Raw genomic sequence first — 18394 nt, forward strand, 5'->3', positions numbered from 1 at the left:
GATAGTAAATTGCAAATGTGGACTTTCAACCCAGACAGTTGTGGTGCTGACTTTAATACCTTACGTTGAATTTAGTATTATTGTGCTAGTACATAAGTTTTTCTAAAAAGAAATCTAATTAGTATTGTGCAGCATTTGCTGGTTTCTGTGGTATCAATACTCCTGCTGTGGCTGATTTAAAGCTCCCAGCAGTCTATGGGCTGCAAGCCTTTTGAAAGTGGTAACAGCAGCTGATTAGCCTGCTCTAGCACCAGCCACTGGATCTCAGTAATGCTTTTGCCTTCTCATGCATTGTCTCATTTTCTCTTCTTAGCAACATGAGGAACTGTGGAATGGGTGAGGTTGAGTTACATGTGCTGATCTTTTCAATGGGTGAATCATGTGTCCAGTTCATAGTGCCAAGTCATGGCCTGAGGTGAGAGACACTCTCTTACTGACTCTCTCAGGGCAGGAGCCTGCAGAGAATACTGAGCTAGACCAAGAGCCCCAAGGAACCTACTGTCAGAAGGGCTGAACAACAAACAAAAGAGGATCTGGACAGGAAGAGAGAGGCCCACATGGTCATGGGCAGGTGATGCTGGTGGATAGTGGTGGTAAAGAGGATAGGAGAATGAAGTAACTGACAGTTTTTTTTTTTTCTGAATTCAGAATTCTGCTAGTTCTCTGAATTCATAAATATATATTTGTTGTAGGAATTCTTCCCCAAAGAGCTTGCCAAAAAATCCCCGACGCTCACCACCACCCCTGGCCATGTAAGGGTGCAGCTGTTTGGAGGAGAGGCAATCCTGGATTCTTTCAGGATTAGGGAGTGGCTGTCCTGGTCCATGGCTAGGGAGAGCCACAGCATAGGGCTGATTGGGAGAATCTGGGGCTCCATAGCTACTTTCTTCTTCCATCAGAGGAGACTGTGGATTTTTCTTTCCCATGGAAGTCTAGATGAGCCAGTGACATCATTTTTAAATGGAACTCCCCTATTGCTTTGGGAAGTAAGAAATGACATCATTTTTAGATGATGGTTTATCAATACATATATTTTTCTGTTTTTTTTTTAAAGATACTTTGTTTTTCTTTTTCTTTTATTATACTTTTATTTCTGGGATACATGTGCAGAATGTGCAGGTCGATTACATAGGTATACATAATTGGCAAAAATGCTGACATCTTTTGACTTAACATTTATGTTTTTAGAAGTGTACTTAAAAGAAATCATTCTGCAAATCAGCATACAAGTTGCTGTGTAAAGATGTTTGTCATTCGCTCCGGTCAGGTGCAGATGTGAGGACGTTTGGGCAGAGGTAGAGGACCTGGAGACAAGATGGAGAGTGAGGCTGGAGTTCCCCTGGGCACTTGTTCAGACAGAAATACAGCCAGGCAGCTGGGCCTCTTCGCCTTGGCAGGCTTAAGCACATTGGATTTGTGTCTTTTTATTTTTTTAAAAAAGGAAAGAATTCTGAAATGAAGAAAAAAGGTAGTCTTTTTGGCATGTAACATCTGCAAGATAATTGATCTCCCTGATATTTCCACACTGAGGCTGTTTATCGCAGAGACTGCCTGGGAACCAAGAACAGCCAGCCTCTCTGCAGGACCCACTACGTACCTCGTGTGGCAGGGGAGAACCTGGTTCATCCCAGACGGCAATCTGGAGGCGGTTAAGGTTACTTCCTGGCAAAACCACAAACATTCATTGCTGTGGCCTCATCAGAGGTCTTTATCCATTGTTGAGGAATTCCTCAAAGGGAAATGTCCCATTCATCTTGTTCTAAAGAAATATATTTGAGTCTCTTGTTTTCCACTTTTTACTTTTCACCTGAAAGTACCCAAGCGTTAACTGGGAGGCAGACCAGTCTTCAGGGTGGGTGTTGAGGCCATGTTTCCAGCTGGAAGCGGGGGCTTGGAATCAGAACCATTAACTAATATGCATGAAGGGGAAGGAAATCCTAGTATTAGAGGCCATCGTCACCTAGGAAACAAGCATCAGTTTCCTTTTCTGCGCTCCAACATGGGATGCTGAGCCTGGAGGCACTTTAAGATATTGCCCCTTCTCTGTTCCCCACCCTCACACTCCTGGACCCCTGGGGCCTCATTTGGGGGGATGGAAGGGTACGGAATGGAGCAGTGTGTAGGGTGTGTGGAAGAGAAGGGGACATTCCTTTGCTGTGGGTGTTGGCTCCCTCTCATCTCATACATTTTCCTGCTGGTTCTCACTCACAGCATTTTCAGGAAGCATTTATAGCAAATACTTGCCAACTGTTTTCCATAAACACACAACGAAGGACATTTTTCACACATTCCAATGTTCTGTAAATGTTTATATTGACAATACACAAAGAAGGTTGAGTGTACAGTTTTCCTAAATGAACCTTTGAAGTATGGGCTTTGGCCCAGGGAGATTTGCTTCTGAGTTTTCTCATTCACGTGGCCACATCATCCCTGGGGGCACACTAGGCATGTGCTTCAACGCAGAGAGTTTCCAGCTGAGCTTTCTCCCTAGCTTGGATTCTGTGTGGGAATACCTGCCCTTACTGATGAGTGGCTTCTGGGTGCTGAGCCTCCTCCTATGAAGAGAGAGGTTAGTGATTCTCAGTGCATCACGTGAGCTTTTGCTTCTGATTAAATCCGCAAGTGACACAGAATAGGGAATATGGAGGACAGGGACTAAGAAGATGATTGTGACTCACTTAAGATGCATTTGCACATATAGATGTAGTAAGTTACGGAAACACTCATGCCAAAGCCAGGCAAGTAGGTATTCACGTAAGGGCTGGAGAAGCTGACTAAACCCCTGTGAGCACTGCCATCCTCAGCAGAGGCCAGAGTCATGTCCCATACTGTCCACACACTTGTTCAGTAACTGCTTCATTAATAAGTGCCTACTGTATGTGCAACTCTGCAGCAATGTCAGAGATTCACAAGTGAGGAAGTGGTTCCGAACCTCAAGGGCTTGACTCTGTCGGGGAAGCTAAGACACATATTCTTTACCATAATGTGGGAGGATAAAATGAGAATTGTTGCAAGAAAGATACAGATAAAATGTTATCTCACTTGGGAGAAGACTTACTTGGAAACTCTGCATTGAAGCATGTGGCTGGTGTGCCCCCAGGGACCATGTGGTCATGGGAATGAAGAAACTCAGAAGCAAATCTCCCTGGGCCAAAGCCCACCCTTAAAAGGCTTGTTTAGGAAAATCGTACATAAGGTTTTATGGAGAAAGTGACGTCTGCATTGGGTCTGAAGGAGAGGGAAAACTGGGACAGGGATAGGAGGGGCAGTGTCGGGGAGCGCCGTCCGGAGGCAGTTTCCCTAGGAGGGAGCCACATCTTGGCTTAGCCCGGTAGGAGAACTGTACCAGAGGGAGATCCTTCCTGTAGCAGGAGTAGCTGAGGTTTACAATTCACACACAGAATGAGATGTAATGAGATGAACTCCATTTGAAAAGCTAGAAGTAATAGGAAGAAAAGATTTCTTTTTCACATGCTTTTTTAACTTCAAGTAAAACAACTTAAGGCCTCATTTCTTAATTAGGTTTCAGTCAATATTTTTTTCATTGTAGCTAACTTGCCATGTGCACATTTTCTGTTTGAAAATATGTTCCTGAAATGGCCAATTTATTATTTGTCCAGCAAAGGGTAATAAGAAATAGTTCTCTTTCCTTACCTTTCCATCTTCTCAAGTCCATTCTCCCAAACCAGAGTGAATTTCTAAATCAATGTGTAAATGAGAAAGTGAAAGGGGAGCTAACTGAGAGAGATTCAGCTTACCACTAGCTCTCCTGGAATGTGTTTGCTTTGTAAAGTGAATTATATTCAAATATGTTTCAGACAATATATGTGGAGGGTAACTTTGCTTTAAGACTGCAGTAACTGTTCAGACAGTGGTGACAATTTCTTAGTAAGAAGTCAGGCTTGGGAGATGTCAAGCTTAATTTTTCATCCAACAGCTACTGTCAGACAAAAGCCAAACATCTTGGTATCTTTGCACTCGGGTGAAGGAGATGTGAGGCATTTGTATTCAGTAATGTAATGCTGAATGAGTCAAAACTCTGCCCCGTGATCTTCAGATTTCTTGCTAATACTGCCCAAGATGCATAGGGGCTTCTATGCCTTTATTCAACATCCATTTTCCCATTGTAATTCGTCTTTCTTGCATTCCACAGCTCACTTCTGGTGTGGAATGTTAAAAAGATGCCTTCGGAGAGAGTTTAACATCAGTTTCTTCTTCTTTAAGGCTGAACTCAGGGCTCACCCTCTCCATGAAACCCTCTGTCTGCCCATTGCATCTCATATGCACCTTCACTGCAAAAAGTAATAGTTCTTTGTGAAAAATGCAAGCAATATAGAAGTACATAAAGGAAATTGAAAGTTGGCTCATCCTACAAAACCCATGTCCTTGTATCTTCCAAATAAATTGCAAGACCTTCAAAATGGGATTTTGTTCATACATGTATTTTTAATATCTAGCAAGTTGCTCAGCAATAATAAATGCTTAAAAAATTCATAGAATGAATGAATCGGTTACAGGGTAATACATTGTAGGGATATTGGGAAGTACTAGGGTTAGAATTCAGCTGATAGTTTGGGAAATTGGTGCCTCGATTTTCAAAATATGAACCTTGGACTTGCAGTGTCAGCATCATTAGGGAGCTTCGAAATGCGGGACCTCAGGTCCCAGCCCACACCTGCTGAATCAGAATCTGCATTTTAACAAGATTTCCAGGTGATTGTGAGTACCTTAAAGTTTGAAAAGCGGTGGGATTGTACATGTCTACAGAATCATTTAAAATGTGAACTTAAAAAAATATTACAGTTTAAGTGTGTGTGGTTTGCAATAAAGCAGTATGCAGTAGTGGAGTTCTGCCTTGATACCACAGAACTTTGTACGAGTGCCACACTTTGCTCCCCCATACACCCAATGCCCTGTCCTTGGATGTCCTGTAGGACTGTCATCCTGGGCCATTTCTGAATCAACACCTATAGTGTCTTTGTATGATTTTGCTGCTGTAACAAAATACCATAGGCTAGGTAGGTTATACACAATAGAAATGTATTTCTTATGGTTCTGGGGACTAGGAAGTCCAAGATTAAGGCATCAGCAGGGTTGGTGTCTGGTAAGTGCTGTGCTATCTGCTTCCAAGATGGTTCCTTGGTGCTGCATCCTCTGGAGGGGAGGAACATGATGTCCTTTCACGGTGGAAGTGACAGAGGGCAAGTGAGAGCCTGCTTCCAATCAGAAGCCCTTTTTTAAGGGTGCTAATCCAAGTTGTAAGAGAGAAGCCCTCATGGCTTAATCACCTTCCAAAGGCTACACCCTTAATACTGTTGCATTGGGGATTAACTTTCAACATGAACTTTGAAAGGGGCATCATCATTCAAACCATAGCAGTGTTCCTCCTAAACAGCGTGCAGTTACTTAAACTCTAAGGCATGGCTTCCTCATCTGTAAAATGCAGTCCTGATTCAATGGCTAGTGAGGACCAAGTTAGCTAAACATGTGAGAGTTTGTACATGGTAATCATGTAATATATATTAACTTTTTTGTATTAATTGAGATGAAATGGATATGCCATAAAATTAACTATTTTAAAAGTAAGTTCAGTGGCATTTAGTACGTTCACAGTGTTGTGTAATCACTACCTCTATGAAGATCCAAAGACATCATTACCCCCAAAATAAAACCCATACCCACTAAGCAGTGGCTCCCCATTCTCACTTCTTAAGGCTTTGTGTGTCTTTAAAAACAAAAGGAAAACTTAGAAAGGCAGATTCTTGAGTCTACCCCAGAATGTCTGATTAGAATTCTGGGGGTGAGGTTGAATCCAGCAATCTGCATTTTAATAAGCTTTTAGGGAATTCTAATAGAAGCTCAAGTTAGAGAGCTTTTGCTTTAAACAGACAAACCTAGAGTGAAGCCCGCACGTGCCTACTACACCCGTACCCATTTTGGGGCTCAGGAACACACGCACTGGCATAAAAAGGGAGATCTTCGTAGCCTAGCTTCTTTGGTGGGGGAGTCAGCTAGGGAATTTTCCCTGATGCCTTATGGCCTTCGAATAGTCAGCAGAGCTCGGCTTCCCTCAGTAATGTTGTGGTTACTTTATGGGCACAAAATACAAGTCATCCTGCTGTTATTTAATCCTTTGCCCTCTTTGTGCTACCCAATGTGATGCCCAAAGGGAGGGCCTTTCAGCAAAACGTGGCTGTGATTGCTCTGTGTGTTTCGCATGTCCTGCTTTTGTTGCACTATGTCAAAGTGCAGGGAGCATTTCTTTTTGGTTGATTAATGTTCAATTTGAGATCTATTATGAACCTCCAGGCTTTAATTACTATACCATTACCCAGTCGATTCCTTGCCATTTTATATTTATGGCCTTTGTTATGCCTTTGTATGTGCAATTGCCTAATTTTATTCTGGAGGCATTTCACCTCATTAGCTGGGTTTTATACCATTCCTCTCATTTGTCCCAATTGTTATTTATCTTGGTTCCCTGTGTGCATTTTCTACTTTTGATTTTTTTCACCAATCTGACCCATTAATACATTTTTTTTTCCTGCTTTTCCTGGGTTGTATTGTTATTTGCCTCTTGGGAATATATCTTTAAGTTTCCGCAAATTCTTCCCTGGCTATTCTTTTTCTTGGTGGTCAGGTACACTCACATTCTGAACTCGGTCATTTCCAACCTTCTGAAAGCCCATCTCAGCTGCCTGGCAGCACTGACTCTGTCCAAAGGCCTGGGGCCTCTGCAGCCCAGACATACCATGAATGGCTGCCTCTCTCTAGATGACCAATTAAGGCTCAGGGAAGGTGAGGGGATGGAGTTATTATTTTTTTTAAGAGCATGTTGCTGAAAATAACTTTTAAATGTTCTCTTAAATGCTTTTCTAACTCTCCCTCCCTCAATCCCCTCATTGTCTCAGAAAAACTCAGGATTTGGTTTACTGACTGACTCATTTTTGTGGGTTCCACCTCCGACCTATTCAATCAAACCTTAAAGAGCCTCCCAGCAGCCTGCCTTCAATGTGTTCTCCAGGTATTTTTGACACACATTAGCGTTAGAACCACTTTTCTAAAGAGATGCTAAAAGAACTTCAGGAAACCCATCTAAGTCAAAAATAATATTTATTTCACCCAAGTCCTTACTTTATCAAAAAAGCAAGATTAGTAACCCCTATAGCAACTGTGCTTTGTTTTCTGTTGTGTTTTTTTGACAGCTTTTCCCAAGGACTATAAGAATATTTCAGAAATGCAAATAGTAATACCTTGGAACAAAAGTATATATAATTATTATGGTGATAGTAGTATCAGTTGTCTCCATCATCAAGTGTTTGAGGTGTTTCACACAGTAAGGAAATCTTTACTTCCATTTTGCATTTCCATTTAATCTTTACAGCCCTTTATGGGTAGGTATTCCTGCCCTCATTTTTATGGAGAAAACTGAGGTTAAGGGATATGTACAAAGTCACCAAGAAGTAGACTTTGTCTGTTACAAATAGATCCAGGAGGTTTGTCTCTGTCCAGAGCCACAATACTGATCACTCCTTTGTTACTATTTGAGGGCCTGCTCAAAGCTTTATTACTGTAATATTTCACCCTTTCCATTTTCTTTTCTTTCTTTTTATTTTATTTTATTTTTTTTTTGAGATGAAGTCTTACTCTGTCACCCAGGCTGGAGTGCAGTGGCGCCATCTCAGCTCACTGCAACCTCCGCCTCTGGGGTTCAAGCGATTCTCCTGCCTCAGCCTTCTGAGTAGCTGGGACTACAGGTGCGTGCCACTCTGCCCTGCTAATTTTTCGTATTTTTAGTAGAGACGGGGTTTCACCATGTTAGCCAGGGTGGTCTCGATCTCCTGATCCACCCGCCTTGGCCTCTCAAAGTGTTGGGATTACAGGCATAAGCCACCACGCCCGGCCCCTTTCCGTTTTCTGTAGGAATCAGTAACCAAGAATATATGCTTTGGATTTAGGCCACCTAACCTTCCAGGCTGGGTCTACTTATTTCTGTACTATGTGATCTTGGACCAGTGAGGCGTCTCTTTGCCTCTGTTTTCTCATCTGTAAAGCGAGATGGCATAGTATTTTGTCATGTGCTGGTACATGTGTGTGGAATGAGACAATCTGTGCAATGCCCTTTGAAGGTCTGGGAGAGAAATGCTCTCTATAAATGTTAGCTGTTAGTTGCCTTTTGCTGCCATCTTGCCTGCATCCCTAAAGCTTTTTTCTTTGGAGTTTATTTACTTCCAGGCCTCACTTCCTTTCTAGGCAGATCTGGTAAACTAGCAGCCTGTGGTTCTGATCCGTTCTGTTTTGTTTGTCTGCTTGGCACACTTTTTATAATTTTAGTGTTCCTCTTTCTCTGCTCATTTAAAAACCATCCTAATTAGGGCTTGGACATGTTTGTTTAATTCTGTGGACTTGATCAAAATTCATGATCACAATTAACCTCTTGTGCAGACCAGCATGCTTTCTCATGCTGGTCTTTAGTTTTCTTGGGACCAGTCATCATTAGCACTGGCATCAAGTCAGAATATAGAAGTGTCTCCCCTGTGACTCCCATGTCTCCATAAGTGGAATCAAAATTGGGCTTATTCTTTGACCCTGGATTAGTTCTGGGTCTTAGGATATGATCTAAGGACTAATGCCTCATTCTGGGGAGTTGCCAGGTACTACTCCTAGGATGACACTGGCCCTGTGTTGGAGTGTGGGGATATCTCATTGATACTGGCAAAACTTCTTATTTATTTGTTGGTTTAGCAAGGGAGAAGATCTCCAGTGGGTCAGGAAACAGATTTGTGAGGTTGACAAGGATTCTGAGGACGATTGTCCTATGGTGGCTGGAATGGTTTAGTTTGAGGACTTTATTGCCAGACACACCATATCATGGCATTAATTTGTTTCCTGGGGTTCTTGTTCGTTCTTTCCTCTATTATCACCCTGCATTCCTGCAGGAGATTTCTCCTTGGACACCAGCACATGGGATTCTTTAGCTTGCATTCTTGGTGTAAGCAGGAGAGGATGCTACTTTTGTCTCTCTCTCTGCCTCTCATGCTAAAACAACCAGAAGTCCCCTGGCTTATTTTCATTAGTCCCTAGAAGCCCATTGTCAGAGAGTCAGTCTCACTGCAGTCTCGATTTTGGTTTAGCTGCTGGCAAAATTGCTGCGTGAAATGTTGGCCAAGGGCCACGCAGGAACAGGAAGAGACAGCACAATAAAGAGATAAAAGCACAAACTCTCTTAAGTCAGTTTTAGCCATTCTGCCTTTGTTGTGTGACTCAATATGCACAACAGTCCCATGAAGTGGAGTTTATTTAACATCTTTGTATCTCCTGAAGAGATGCAGGTCCATCCTACTTCGTGTCACCTTTGTCCAAGGTCTCTAAATTATCAGTGCTTCTCATAGCTGCTTGGTGTCCACTCTCTTTGTAGACAGTATGACTTCACACACACTGTCCTTGGTGTGGCCTGTGGAGATGCCTCACCTGACACTAGGTTAGTGTCAAAGTGACATGGGAAAGGTTGAGAGTGGAAGGGAAGCCTCCACAGATGGCAGGGTATGGAAGAGGCCCTCAAGGCTTGCCCTGGCTCCAGAAGGCACAGAATGAATTGGGCTCTCCCTGAAAAGAGAGAGTTTCAACAGAAAGTGGAAGCAGGTGACTATAAATCAGTCATGTAATACTGAGGCAAGGTGGGCAAGAGAGCCAGAGAAGGGATGTGTACTTGAGTGAGGCTGGCCTTGAACTGGATGCCTCATGGTCATTCATGCTCAAGCCAAATAGGTTCCTGATCTACACGATTGGAGAAGAGTGACAGGAAACACAGACCATTCAGAGGAGAGTCTGGAATTTATGGAAATAAGGTCTGTGGAGATCCTGCAGCAGCTTTGGTCACTCACCATGAGGAAATGTCATCTTCTGGGGATAAATGAGATGACATAGACCCTTACAGCTTCATCTAGGAGGAGCAGGGCTTATAGACCACTTCAAGGAAATAGAAGAAATTGATCAAAGTCCCCTTAGCTTCTTTATACATGAAATCTACTGAGTTTCATGGTAATCTGTACATGAAGCCAATTTGTAAACTCTAAGGAGACAAGAAGAGATTTGGTCATTGGAGATCTTAAAAATTTAATTCTAGGGTTGGGCACGATGGCTCATGCCTGTAGTCCCAACATTTCGGGAGGCCAAGGTGGGTGGATCACCTGAGGTCAGGAGTTTGAGACCAACCTGGCCAACATGGTGAAACCCTGTCTTTACTAAAAATACAAAAATTAGCCGGGCATGGTGGTGGTTGCCTTATAATCCCAGGTATGCAGGACGCTGAGGTAGGAGAATTGCTTGAACCTGGGATGCAGAGGTTGCAGCAAGCCAAGATTGCGCCACTGCACTCTAGCCTAGGTGAGAAGAATGAAATCCCATAAAAAAAAAAAATTGAACTCCAGTACTAACACAGGCTAGCTCTGGGATGGTAGAAAGTCACCTCCACCTTTGGTTTCCGCATTCTTAAGAGACTGGTAACACCTACTTTGTCAATGGATGGACATGTTGGAAATCAATTGATAGAGAATATATAAATGTACTTTGTAAACTATGAAGAATTTTATAAAATATAACTTCACATTGCACAGATATCCAGTGTTGTTGTTTTTTTTTTAAATAAAACATGCAGAAAGAATTTACTTTGGTATGTGATATATTCTAAGATGAGTGGTAATAGCAGCTTTTAGTACTTTATTGTGATTTCTGTTCTAGTATATATGCTCTTAAAACTGTAAAGGGAAAAATAAATATGAAAAATATGCTTTGATATTTTCAAATGGAGCTTTTCAAAATGTCTCTGATGGACATGATTAATATTAGAATGTCAAAATTGAATGTAGATGTATCAATGTGTTAAATAAAACCTATTGTCCAGCTTAAGAATTATCTCTCACTATAGTAATATCTAACTAATGGCATTCATAATCATAATCTTTTCTACAATATTTTTGTAAGAAGGTGAATCTTAAAAGTCACACAAATAGCTTTAAATATTTGTGTCTGCCTTGACAACAGAAATCAGTCAAGAAGGCAGCGGGTTTATTTTTCCTTAGGTGAGTAAATATGATAAGATGGATGGTGCATTAAAAAATAAAGAGCAAGACTTCTCCAAGCTGATTTGCATATTGATTACTTAAATTACTACTTAATTTAGTGCCTGCTAATAAACTGTGCCTTGGAAATGTTTCCCAAGCATTTATTGGCTGCAATAATTCTACCTACAGTGTATGCAGATCACAGCCTCATTAAATATTAATGTACTCATGAAATGTTAATAGAATGTTAATGTGAAATACAAGGGAATATGCTCTCTGGGAGCTGGGAGCCGATGAGCACTACCTGTCTTCTGTCTTTTCTTTATGTTCTGTCTTCTGGGTCTGTTTCCATTTTTCAGTTCATTTCTGGAGCTTCAGATTTTCTCTCTGATCTGGCTGTCTCAGATACAAAATATTTACAAGGGAAATAAGATTCACTGATTAATGGAACTTAGTTATTCTCCTCTCCTGCTTTGCGGAATGGGAGTTTCTGGTTAGAACCAGAATGAGTTCCCTGAAAAGGAAAAGGGTTATTCAGGCTGAGTGAAATGAGCTTCTCTGTGCATGGGCAGACTGCATTTGTGTATGTTTTGGGGAGGCCAGCCCACTGCCCATCTCATCTCAATGGGCTCTGACCTTAATCTCTCTACCTGGATTGTTCTTTCTCACATACCTTGACATAGCAAGATCGTTCTCGTCACTCGATTCTCAGTAGTCTGAGAACCTTCCTTGATCACCTGGTTATCTAAACTCCCCTCCTCAAGCATTCCCTGTTACTCTCTGTCATTCAACAAGTATTTTTTTATTTTCATGGCACTATTGATAAACTGTAACTACCTCTTTTGTTTTTGTGTCCTTCAGTTAGAATGAATACTCAGTGAGGTCAGAGCCCTTGTCTATCTCCTTCTCCATTTTATGGGGCTCAGCCATCTTCCAGGTAGATAATAGGTGCTCAATTAACACTGTTGAGTAAGTGAATAAAACACCTGTCCCTGCCACAAAAGAGTTCATAGTCTGTGGAGGTAACAAAACAATGAGACACTGCACAGCATCATTGTAGTTGCTGCTGAGAAATGATCATGCAAAGTGGTGTAGCTATTAAGGAAGTCCCAGGGAACTCTTACTGAGGATGAATTTTGGAGAGGTAGCTTTAGACATGGATAAAGTTCTGTAACTTTAGAGTTTTGTTATTTTGCTTTGCTTTTGTTTAATCTCTTTGTAGAGTTATTTCCATAGTTGAGAGTGATATGAACATCTCAGATTAGCTTAAGAAAAGAGAATAATTTATTAGATGGACAAAAGGATTTTCAGAGGAGAGATTGAGCAGCCAAAGGAGAAAGACAGGGAAGTAGCTGTGCTGTAGGAACAGGGGGACCAGTAGGAACAGGTGGAACCAGGCTCAAACACTTCTAGGTGTCTCATTGCCTCTCGTCTGTTTTACTTTGCTTTTTTTTTTTTTTCTCCTAAGGGCCAATATCCAGGTCACTCTGAAGTACACATCCTGCAGTGGCACTATCTTGGATCAGTGCAACCTCTGCTTCCTGGGTTCAAGCGATTCTCTGCCTCAGCCTGCCCCCTAGCTGGGATTACAGGCACCCAACACCACACCCAGTTAATTTTGTTTTTATTTTTAGTAAAGACAGGGTTTCACCACGTTAGCCAGGCTGGTCTCCAACTCCTGACCTCAAAGTCTGCCTGCCTCAGCCTCCCAAAGTGCTGAACCACCATGCCTGGTTCCAGTTTTCCCCTTAGTACGAAGTCTCAGAGAAAGACTCTGATGGGTCCATCATGCCATGTTTTCCAGGCATGATGTAGTCATCTGATGCCAGAGGGTGAGATCTTCTAAGAATATGGACTTCCTATTGAAATTTGAGATAGAAGTCACAGAAGCAGTTACTTTTCCCAAGAAAAGAGGACAGAAATGGGAGGAAAAGAGAGTCATTTGGTCACTGAAGTAAAAATGTCTTTATTGTACTGTTCCAAAATGCTCTCCACAGACTCCTCTGCGTAAATGGAAACCAACAAGCAAAATATCCTCTTACAGGCCTGAAGAGGGTTGTCAGAGATTTGGGGGAGAAAAATGAGACTTTTAGGTCCTATATACTTTGGGTACTGTTTTGTCCTGGCCCCAGTTTGGGGATCTGAAGTGCATCTGCGTATTCCTCTGTTGCAATGAAGCTGATATTCTTGATGTTTTCAGCAATTGAATTCCCTTTCTGAGCTATTCCTTTTCCCATTACAGATTGTGCTTGAAAACAGTAGCCGAGAAGACAAGCATGAATGTCCCTTTGGCCGCAGTAGTATAGAGCTGACCAAGATGCTGTGTGAGATCTTGAAAGTGGGCGAGTTGCGTAAGTATACTTATTTCCCATGTGGGTGTGAAGTCTGGCAGAGTCCCAGCTTCAAGAGTTGTGCCCTTACCTGTACGAAGAAATCCCAAGACACCAAAAGCTTCTTATGGTCATCACTGTGGATAGGTTGATTATTTTTTGGCCCAAGTTTATAGCGAACATACTTTTGCATATCTGCTCTGGAAATCAATGTTATTAAAACCTCTGGGAATGGAGAAATTTTCAGATATTGTGGCTGAGTTTCAAATAATCATGAAAATGAGTATATATTAAAACAGGTGCTTCTGTTCAGGGATAAAAAATCTATGGATTTCTTTTTTAAAATTCCAGTTTATAACCTACCAGTAGATCATTTTCTTTTTTTCTTTCAAAACCATTTTTCTCTATAAAGAAAAATTGAATGCCTTAATGAAATTCTCTTGCTCCCAGTGTTTCCATCGTTCGGAACACTTTCTCTAAGAAAAAAGAAATTATTAAAGAAAATAGGTAGCTGGAAATGAAAAATGTGGTCAGAAATATTTTCATTGCTCTCTTTCTTGCTTATATCACAAAACTTATGAGAGTAAATACAGAAAAAGAAAGGATGATAATTTTCTTGTCTTTTGCTCATTGGCATAATTTGGCTTTAACCTATGAAGGTGGATATGATTTAACCTGTTCCCATTATCATTGTCGATGATGAGCCTTCTCAAAGTGGTTTACCTCCGTTTCGTCCAACACACATATAAATCTTTTTATAAGCCAGCACACATATAAATCTTTCCTCACAAGCTTAATAACATGAGCACCAGAGAAAGACTGTTTATACCAGAAAAATGTTCATGTGTTTGTTGGTATTACTATGAAAACATAAATATTCAGTTGCCTGCATGAGAGCTTAAAATAAGGGTCTGAAATGATTAATGGGAGGAATCTGATGATTACATTGGAAAGGGAGTTATGTTTTATTTACAGTGTAGAACTGACTACAGGTGCTGCTGAAATAAACTAAAAAATTTGGTACTTAGTAAGGAAAAATACTAAGAAATTGACCAAGTAGGAAACTTTACCATCTTCCAGTGAGGGCTCATGGGAGGAAGCAGCCAATATTTACATGGAACATGAGCATTTTTGCATTGTAATAGTAGCAACCTAACGTGAAAGATCTGTGCATTCATCAACTCCGGTTTACAGTTCACCAAATGTGAGGATTTCTGTTTACATGGATCCTTGTCTTGAGTTATTTTTCTTACTCCCTAATTAGACTCACTCACTGAGATTTCCGTCTGCAGTATCATGTACTGTTTACTCAGCTTAAGGATGTAAGTCCAAAGTCAAACAAATCCTGTTGAATTCCTCCATGTGATAACTGTGACCGTTTCATGTTTATCTCAATTTCATGGAAGAAATTGGTGACAGTTGCTGGCTGAAAAGCATGTCTGGATCGTCTAGGAGTTAGTTTTCAGGAGCTGGAGTGAGTAGTAGTGTTCTACTAGGCAGGGTGTCTGTGTTCAAGGTAATGCTCTGCACTGCCCTTCCTCGTCCCCTCCTTTCTGATGACACCCTTTGGCTATTCATACTCATCTTGATGGCAGCAGAAGGCACACTGTCTGTATGTACCTTCACTCATGTTCTATGATGTTCCGTGCCTAGCTATCTGCTTCCTCCTTTGCCCAAAGGACATATGTCTATCCTGCTAAAAGTTAACACAGAAGAGTGATCTGGTATTGGAGGGGGAGATTGCCGGGAATAGAGGGGAGCTGAGTTCAACTCCGCTGCTCCGGGCCTCATGTCCCTAAGTGAATTATTCACAATCTATACTTTGCTCCCACACTTGCAGGTTCTCTCCAGAGCAGAATATCTAGAAATGGATTGGTAGTATTTTGGGTGATTTGAGTAGTTGTTTTCATTTTCTGGCTGAAATTGCAGTGATCTCAGTGAGAAGAGCTCTTTGGGAACAGCTTGTATCCAACCTGCGAGGAATAGCTTGGAAGAGATGGCTGAATTCCAGAGCACGTGCAGGCAGGGTAAACATGCCCCTGATGTGGGCTGGCCTCTAGGTCAGTGGGTCCCCATGCAGTGGGCAGAGGGGGGCCACAGCTGGCAAGAGTCTGGGCAGGTAGTCCTCCTTAGGTGTGTTCACTTTGTACTTGGGGATAGGGCGGAGACAGAATAGGGGATAGGGCTTGATCTCTGGCAGGTGTAGAGTGGCACTCCTGGCCTTTTGAAGACCTGGTAGTCAATCCAGGAATCAGGACAGAACCCCATTTCTGGGCTGAAAGAACAGAGTGGAGATGAAGGCAAACACCTCAAGGGTCCCTGTAGGTTCCGCAGATGCTTTTCTTGCACTGAAGACTGTTTCATCTCCCACCTTCTGGTGAAGAGAAGACTCCCAACTTTCTGCCACAACTCACTCAGGCCCAGTTTCTGCAATTAGATTGGGCTTGGAAAGCTGAGGCCTGACATTTTCACAGCAGTCTCTCTTCAACTAATATGACAAACACATTTATTGTGTTCAATTAAAATCTATCCAGTACATGCCACGGACTACAAGGGACACTGTAGGTACAAAGGAACCAGTTATGGTCCTTGTCGCTGCAGAAGTTCAGAAAGCTTCCTATACACTTCAGAAAGTGGGAGAATGAGCTGGGACTGGCACTTTTTCCGTGAGTTTTGTCATTATGTTTATCACATACCCATCGTCTGTCCCTAAGCATGATTTCCCCGATGTGGTGGTCGTTTTAAGTTTTTAGTTTGACTTGTTGTTTGCCATCATCTGCAAAGCCCATTCTGGAAATTTGTCAAGGCTTACAAAAAACATTCATGTTTCTGAAGCCTACATGCCCAAATGAGTTGTTTTCTGCTCATAAAATATTAAAGGATTGTTACATTCTGACTGAATGCTAGACATCAAATGATAAAACACCCTGTAGTAAGAGCAAAATTGCTTTTTAATGGATTGCTTTTTGCCCATTGCCATATTAAATAAGTTACTAATATGCAAAGCAAATCTGAATACATCCTTCTGTTGAAGAAATGTCTATTTTTCTTCTGAGGAAAATTAGATTTACACACGAATCTATCTTCACTTGGTTTGTATATGTCTGTTTTTCTCCATGCCTAAGTTCATGGTTCTGAGCACTTCTCACATTTGTGTTAATAATTAATCTTGAAGCCCATGGCCACTTTAGTTCTATAAACAAGTGCTAAGACCAAAGAAGTACTCAATTAAAAATCTATCTGGTGGAGAGAAAAAAGGATGTTTACAAAAGTAGAAAGATCCAATTTTCTAGAAAGGATTTCTCTTTTGATTTCAATTTTCAGTCTCTTGTGGAAACCCACTTCTGAAATACCAATTATGTTTTGGTGTCTAAAGCAAACATATTAATGTTCAATTAATTACTGGAAGCAAATGTTTATGTACGATTTTCTAAGGTTGCTTTAAAAAAAAAAACTATTTTTCTTCTTCCCAATTATTGACACTGCAAGAAGCAAATATTACCTCTAATAGTGTGGTCTAAAATAATGTCTTTTAACATTCTCAGAGCACTTTGTCAAGGTTATTCAGTTGGAGTCTGTAACACTCTTAGGAGATAATCAAGAGCAACGGCATTATTAGTGAAGGGAAGACTTGCACCTACTGCAGGTTGTCTGAGTTTATGGAGCTCACACTGGAATTTACAAAACTCAAAAAAAGACAGGGTAGAAAGATGCAAGAAAGTACAGTGGTTGCATTTGGGCATCTGAAGGACCCGTCTTGGAATCACACCTCAGTCACTAGTTGTATGCTTTGGGCATGTTTCTTTTCTATTCTGAGCTTCTGGTTTCTTATTTATGAAATAAAGATAATATATGCTGTGCATAGCTGGTGGGAAGCTTAAATGAGATAACGGATGTTGTCCTAGTTAGAAGATGGGTAATTTTTTGATGAGTGATAGAACCTCACTTTCCATGAACAAACTGAAAGTAAGTGAGGCAAGGCAGGAAGGGTGGTCTGGTGTAAGTGACAGCCAGATCTAGGGCCTGGAACAATGTCCCTTGTTTCTTTACCTTCTGTATATGGTCAAAAGTTTTTTTTATAATCTGCTTGTTTTCATGAGGCTCTTTTGTGAGCAAGACACATATTTTCTCTTAGTTTCAATCTCAAAAATTACAAAGAAGAATACTTAGGGACCTGGATGTGGTCACATATCCCCATAGCCTGGGTTGAATAATTGGCAGCCCCAGGCAGAAGAACAAGATTAAAGATTGAGGGATGATATGGTTCGGCTGTGTCCCCACCCAAATCTCATCTTGAATTGCAGCTCCCAAAATTCCCATGTGTTATAGCAGTGATGAAGACATCACACTCAGAGGACCCAGTGGGAGATAATTATGGGGCTGACACTGTGACCTGTGACTGTGCCTAGCTCAACTATGGACAGGGAATGGGACTGTCCAGAGGTTGGATTAGTCATTATCCATTATCCATTAGTATAACATACCACTACTGAGTATGTTATATGACCGCAGGATGTTAGATAGCTAAAGAAAACTGGAGTTCTGTCAAGATGGGAGAAGCCCTTAATTCTGTCTCGTTACAGTCTTTTCTTCATTTTTTTTTTTTTTTTTTTACTGATACAGAAAACTAACAAATTGAAGCCAGATTACAGCCCTCTGTCATTTTGTCTTTATTGAGAATTGGGGAAATGCACTAATATCTTTTTTAATGTAGCAATATCAAAGGTTGCAGAAAGATGGAAATTGAGCTTTGATTATAATGCATTTCTTCTTTCATCACTAAGATGGTAGGGCTCCACTACATTACCGGCCTTTTAGCAAATGGATATTTCCGCTTCCTCAATTATGCTTTTGTGTGGGAGTTATTCTCAGGTGTATTTTGAAGGGCAGGATAGACATATATTTGTGACTGAAGCATTGAAACAGTTTTGCAACTTCACCTGTTTGACCATTTTTCTTCTTTGCAATTATTGACATTGCAAGAAGCAAATGTTACCTCTA

At 41.2% G+C, this 18394-nt stretch overlaps 1 protein-coding gene across 7 annotated transcripts in view; it reads left to right on the forward strand.

Moving 5' to 3' along the window:
- Positions 1-18394, forward strand: part of ELMO1 (engulfment and cell motility 1) — a 573930-nt gene that overhangs the window by 320566 nt on the left and 234970 nt on the right. For all 7 annotated transcript variants that reach the window (XR_012512236.1, XM_003930745.4, XM_010341311.3 and 4 more), the window contains one exon: positions 13306-13414. Coding sequence is in view for 6 of the 7 variants with exons in the window: in XM_003930745.4 (XP_003930794.1) it covers positions 13306-13414 (109 nt within the window). In the remaining variant the exon portion in view is untranslated. The remainder of the gene's footprint in view (positions 1-13305; positions 13415-18394) is intronic.

The sequence above is a fragment of the Saimiri boliviensis genome, chromosome 10 (assembly GCF_048565385.1).
Source record: "Saimiri boliviensis isolate mSaiBol1 chromosome 10, mSaiBol1.pri, whole genome shotgun sequence".
Lineage (NCBI taxonomy): Eukaryota > Metazoa > Chordata > Mammalia > Primates > Cebidae > Saimiri > Saimiri boliviensis.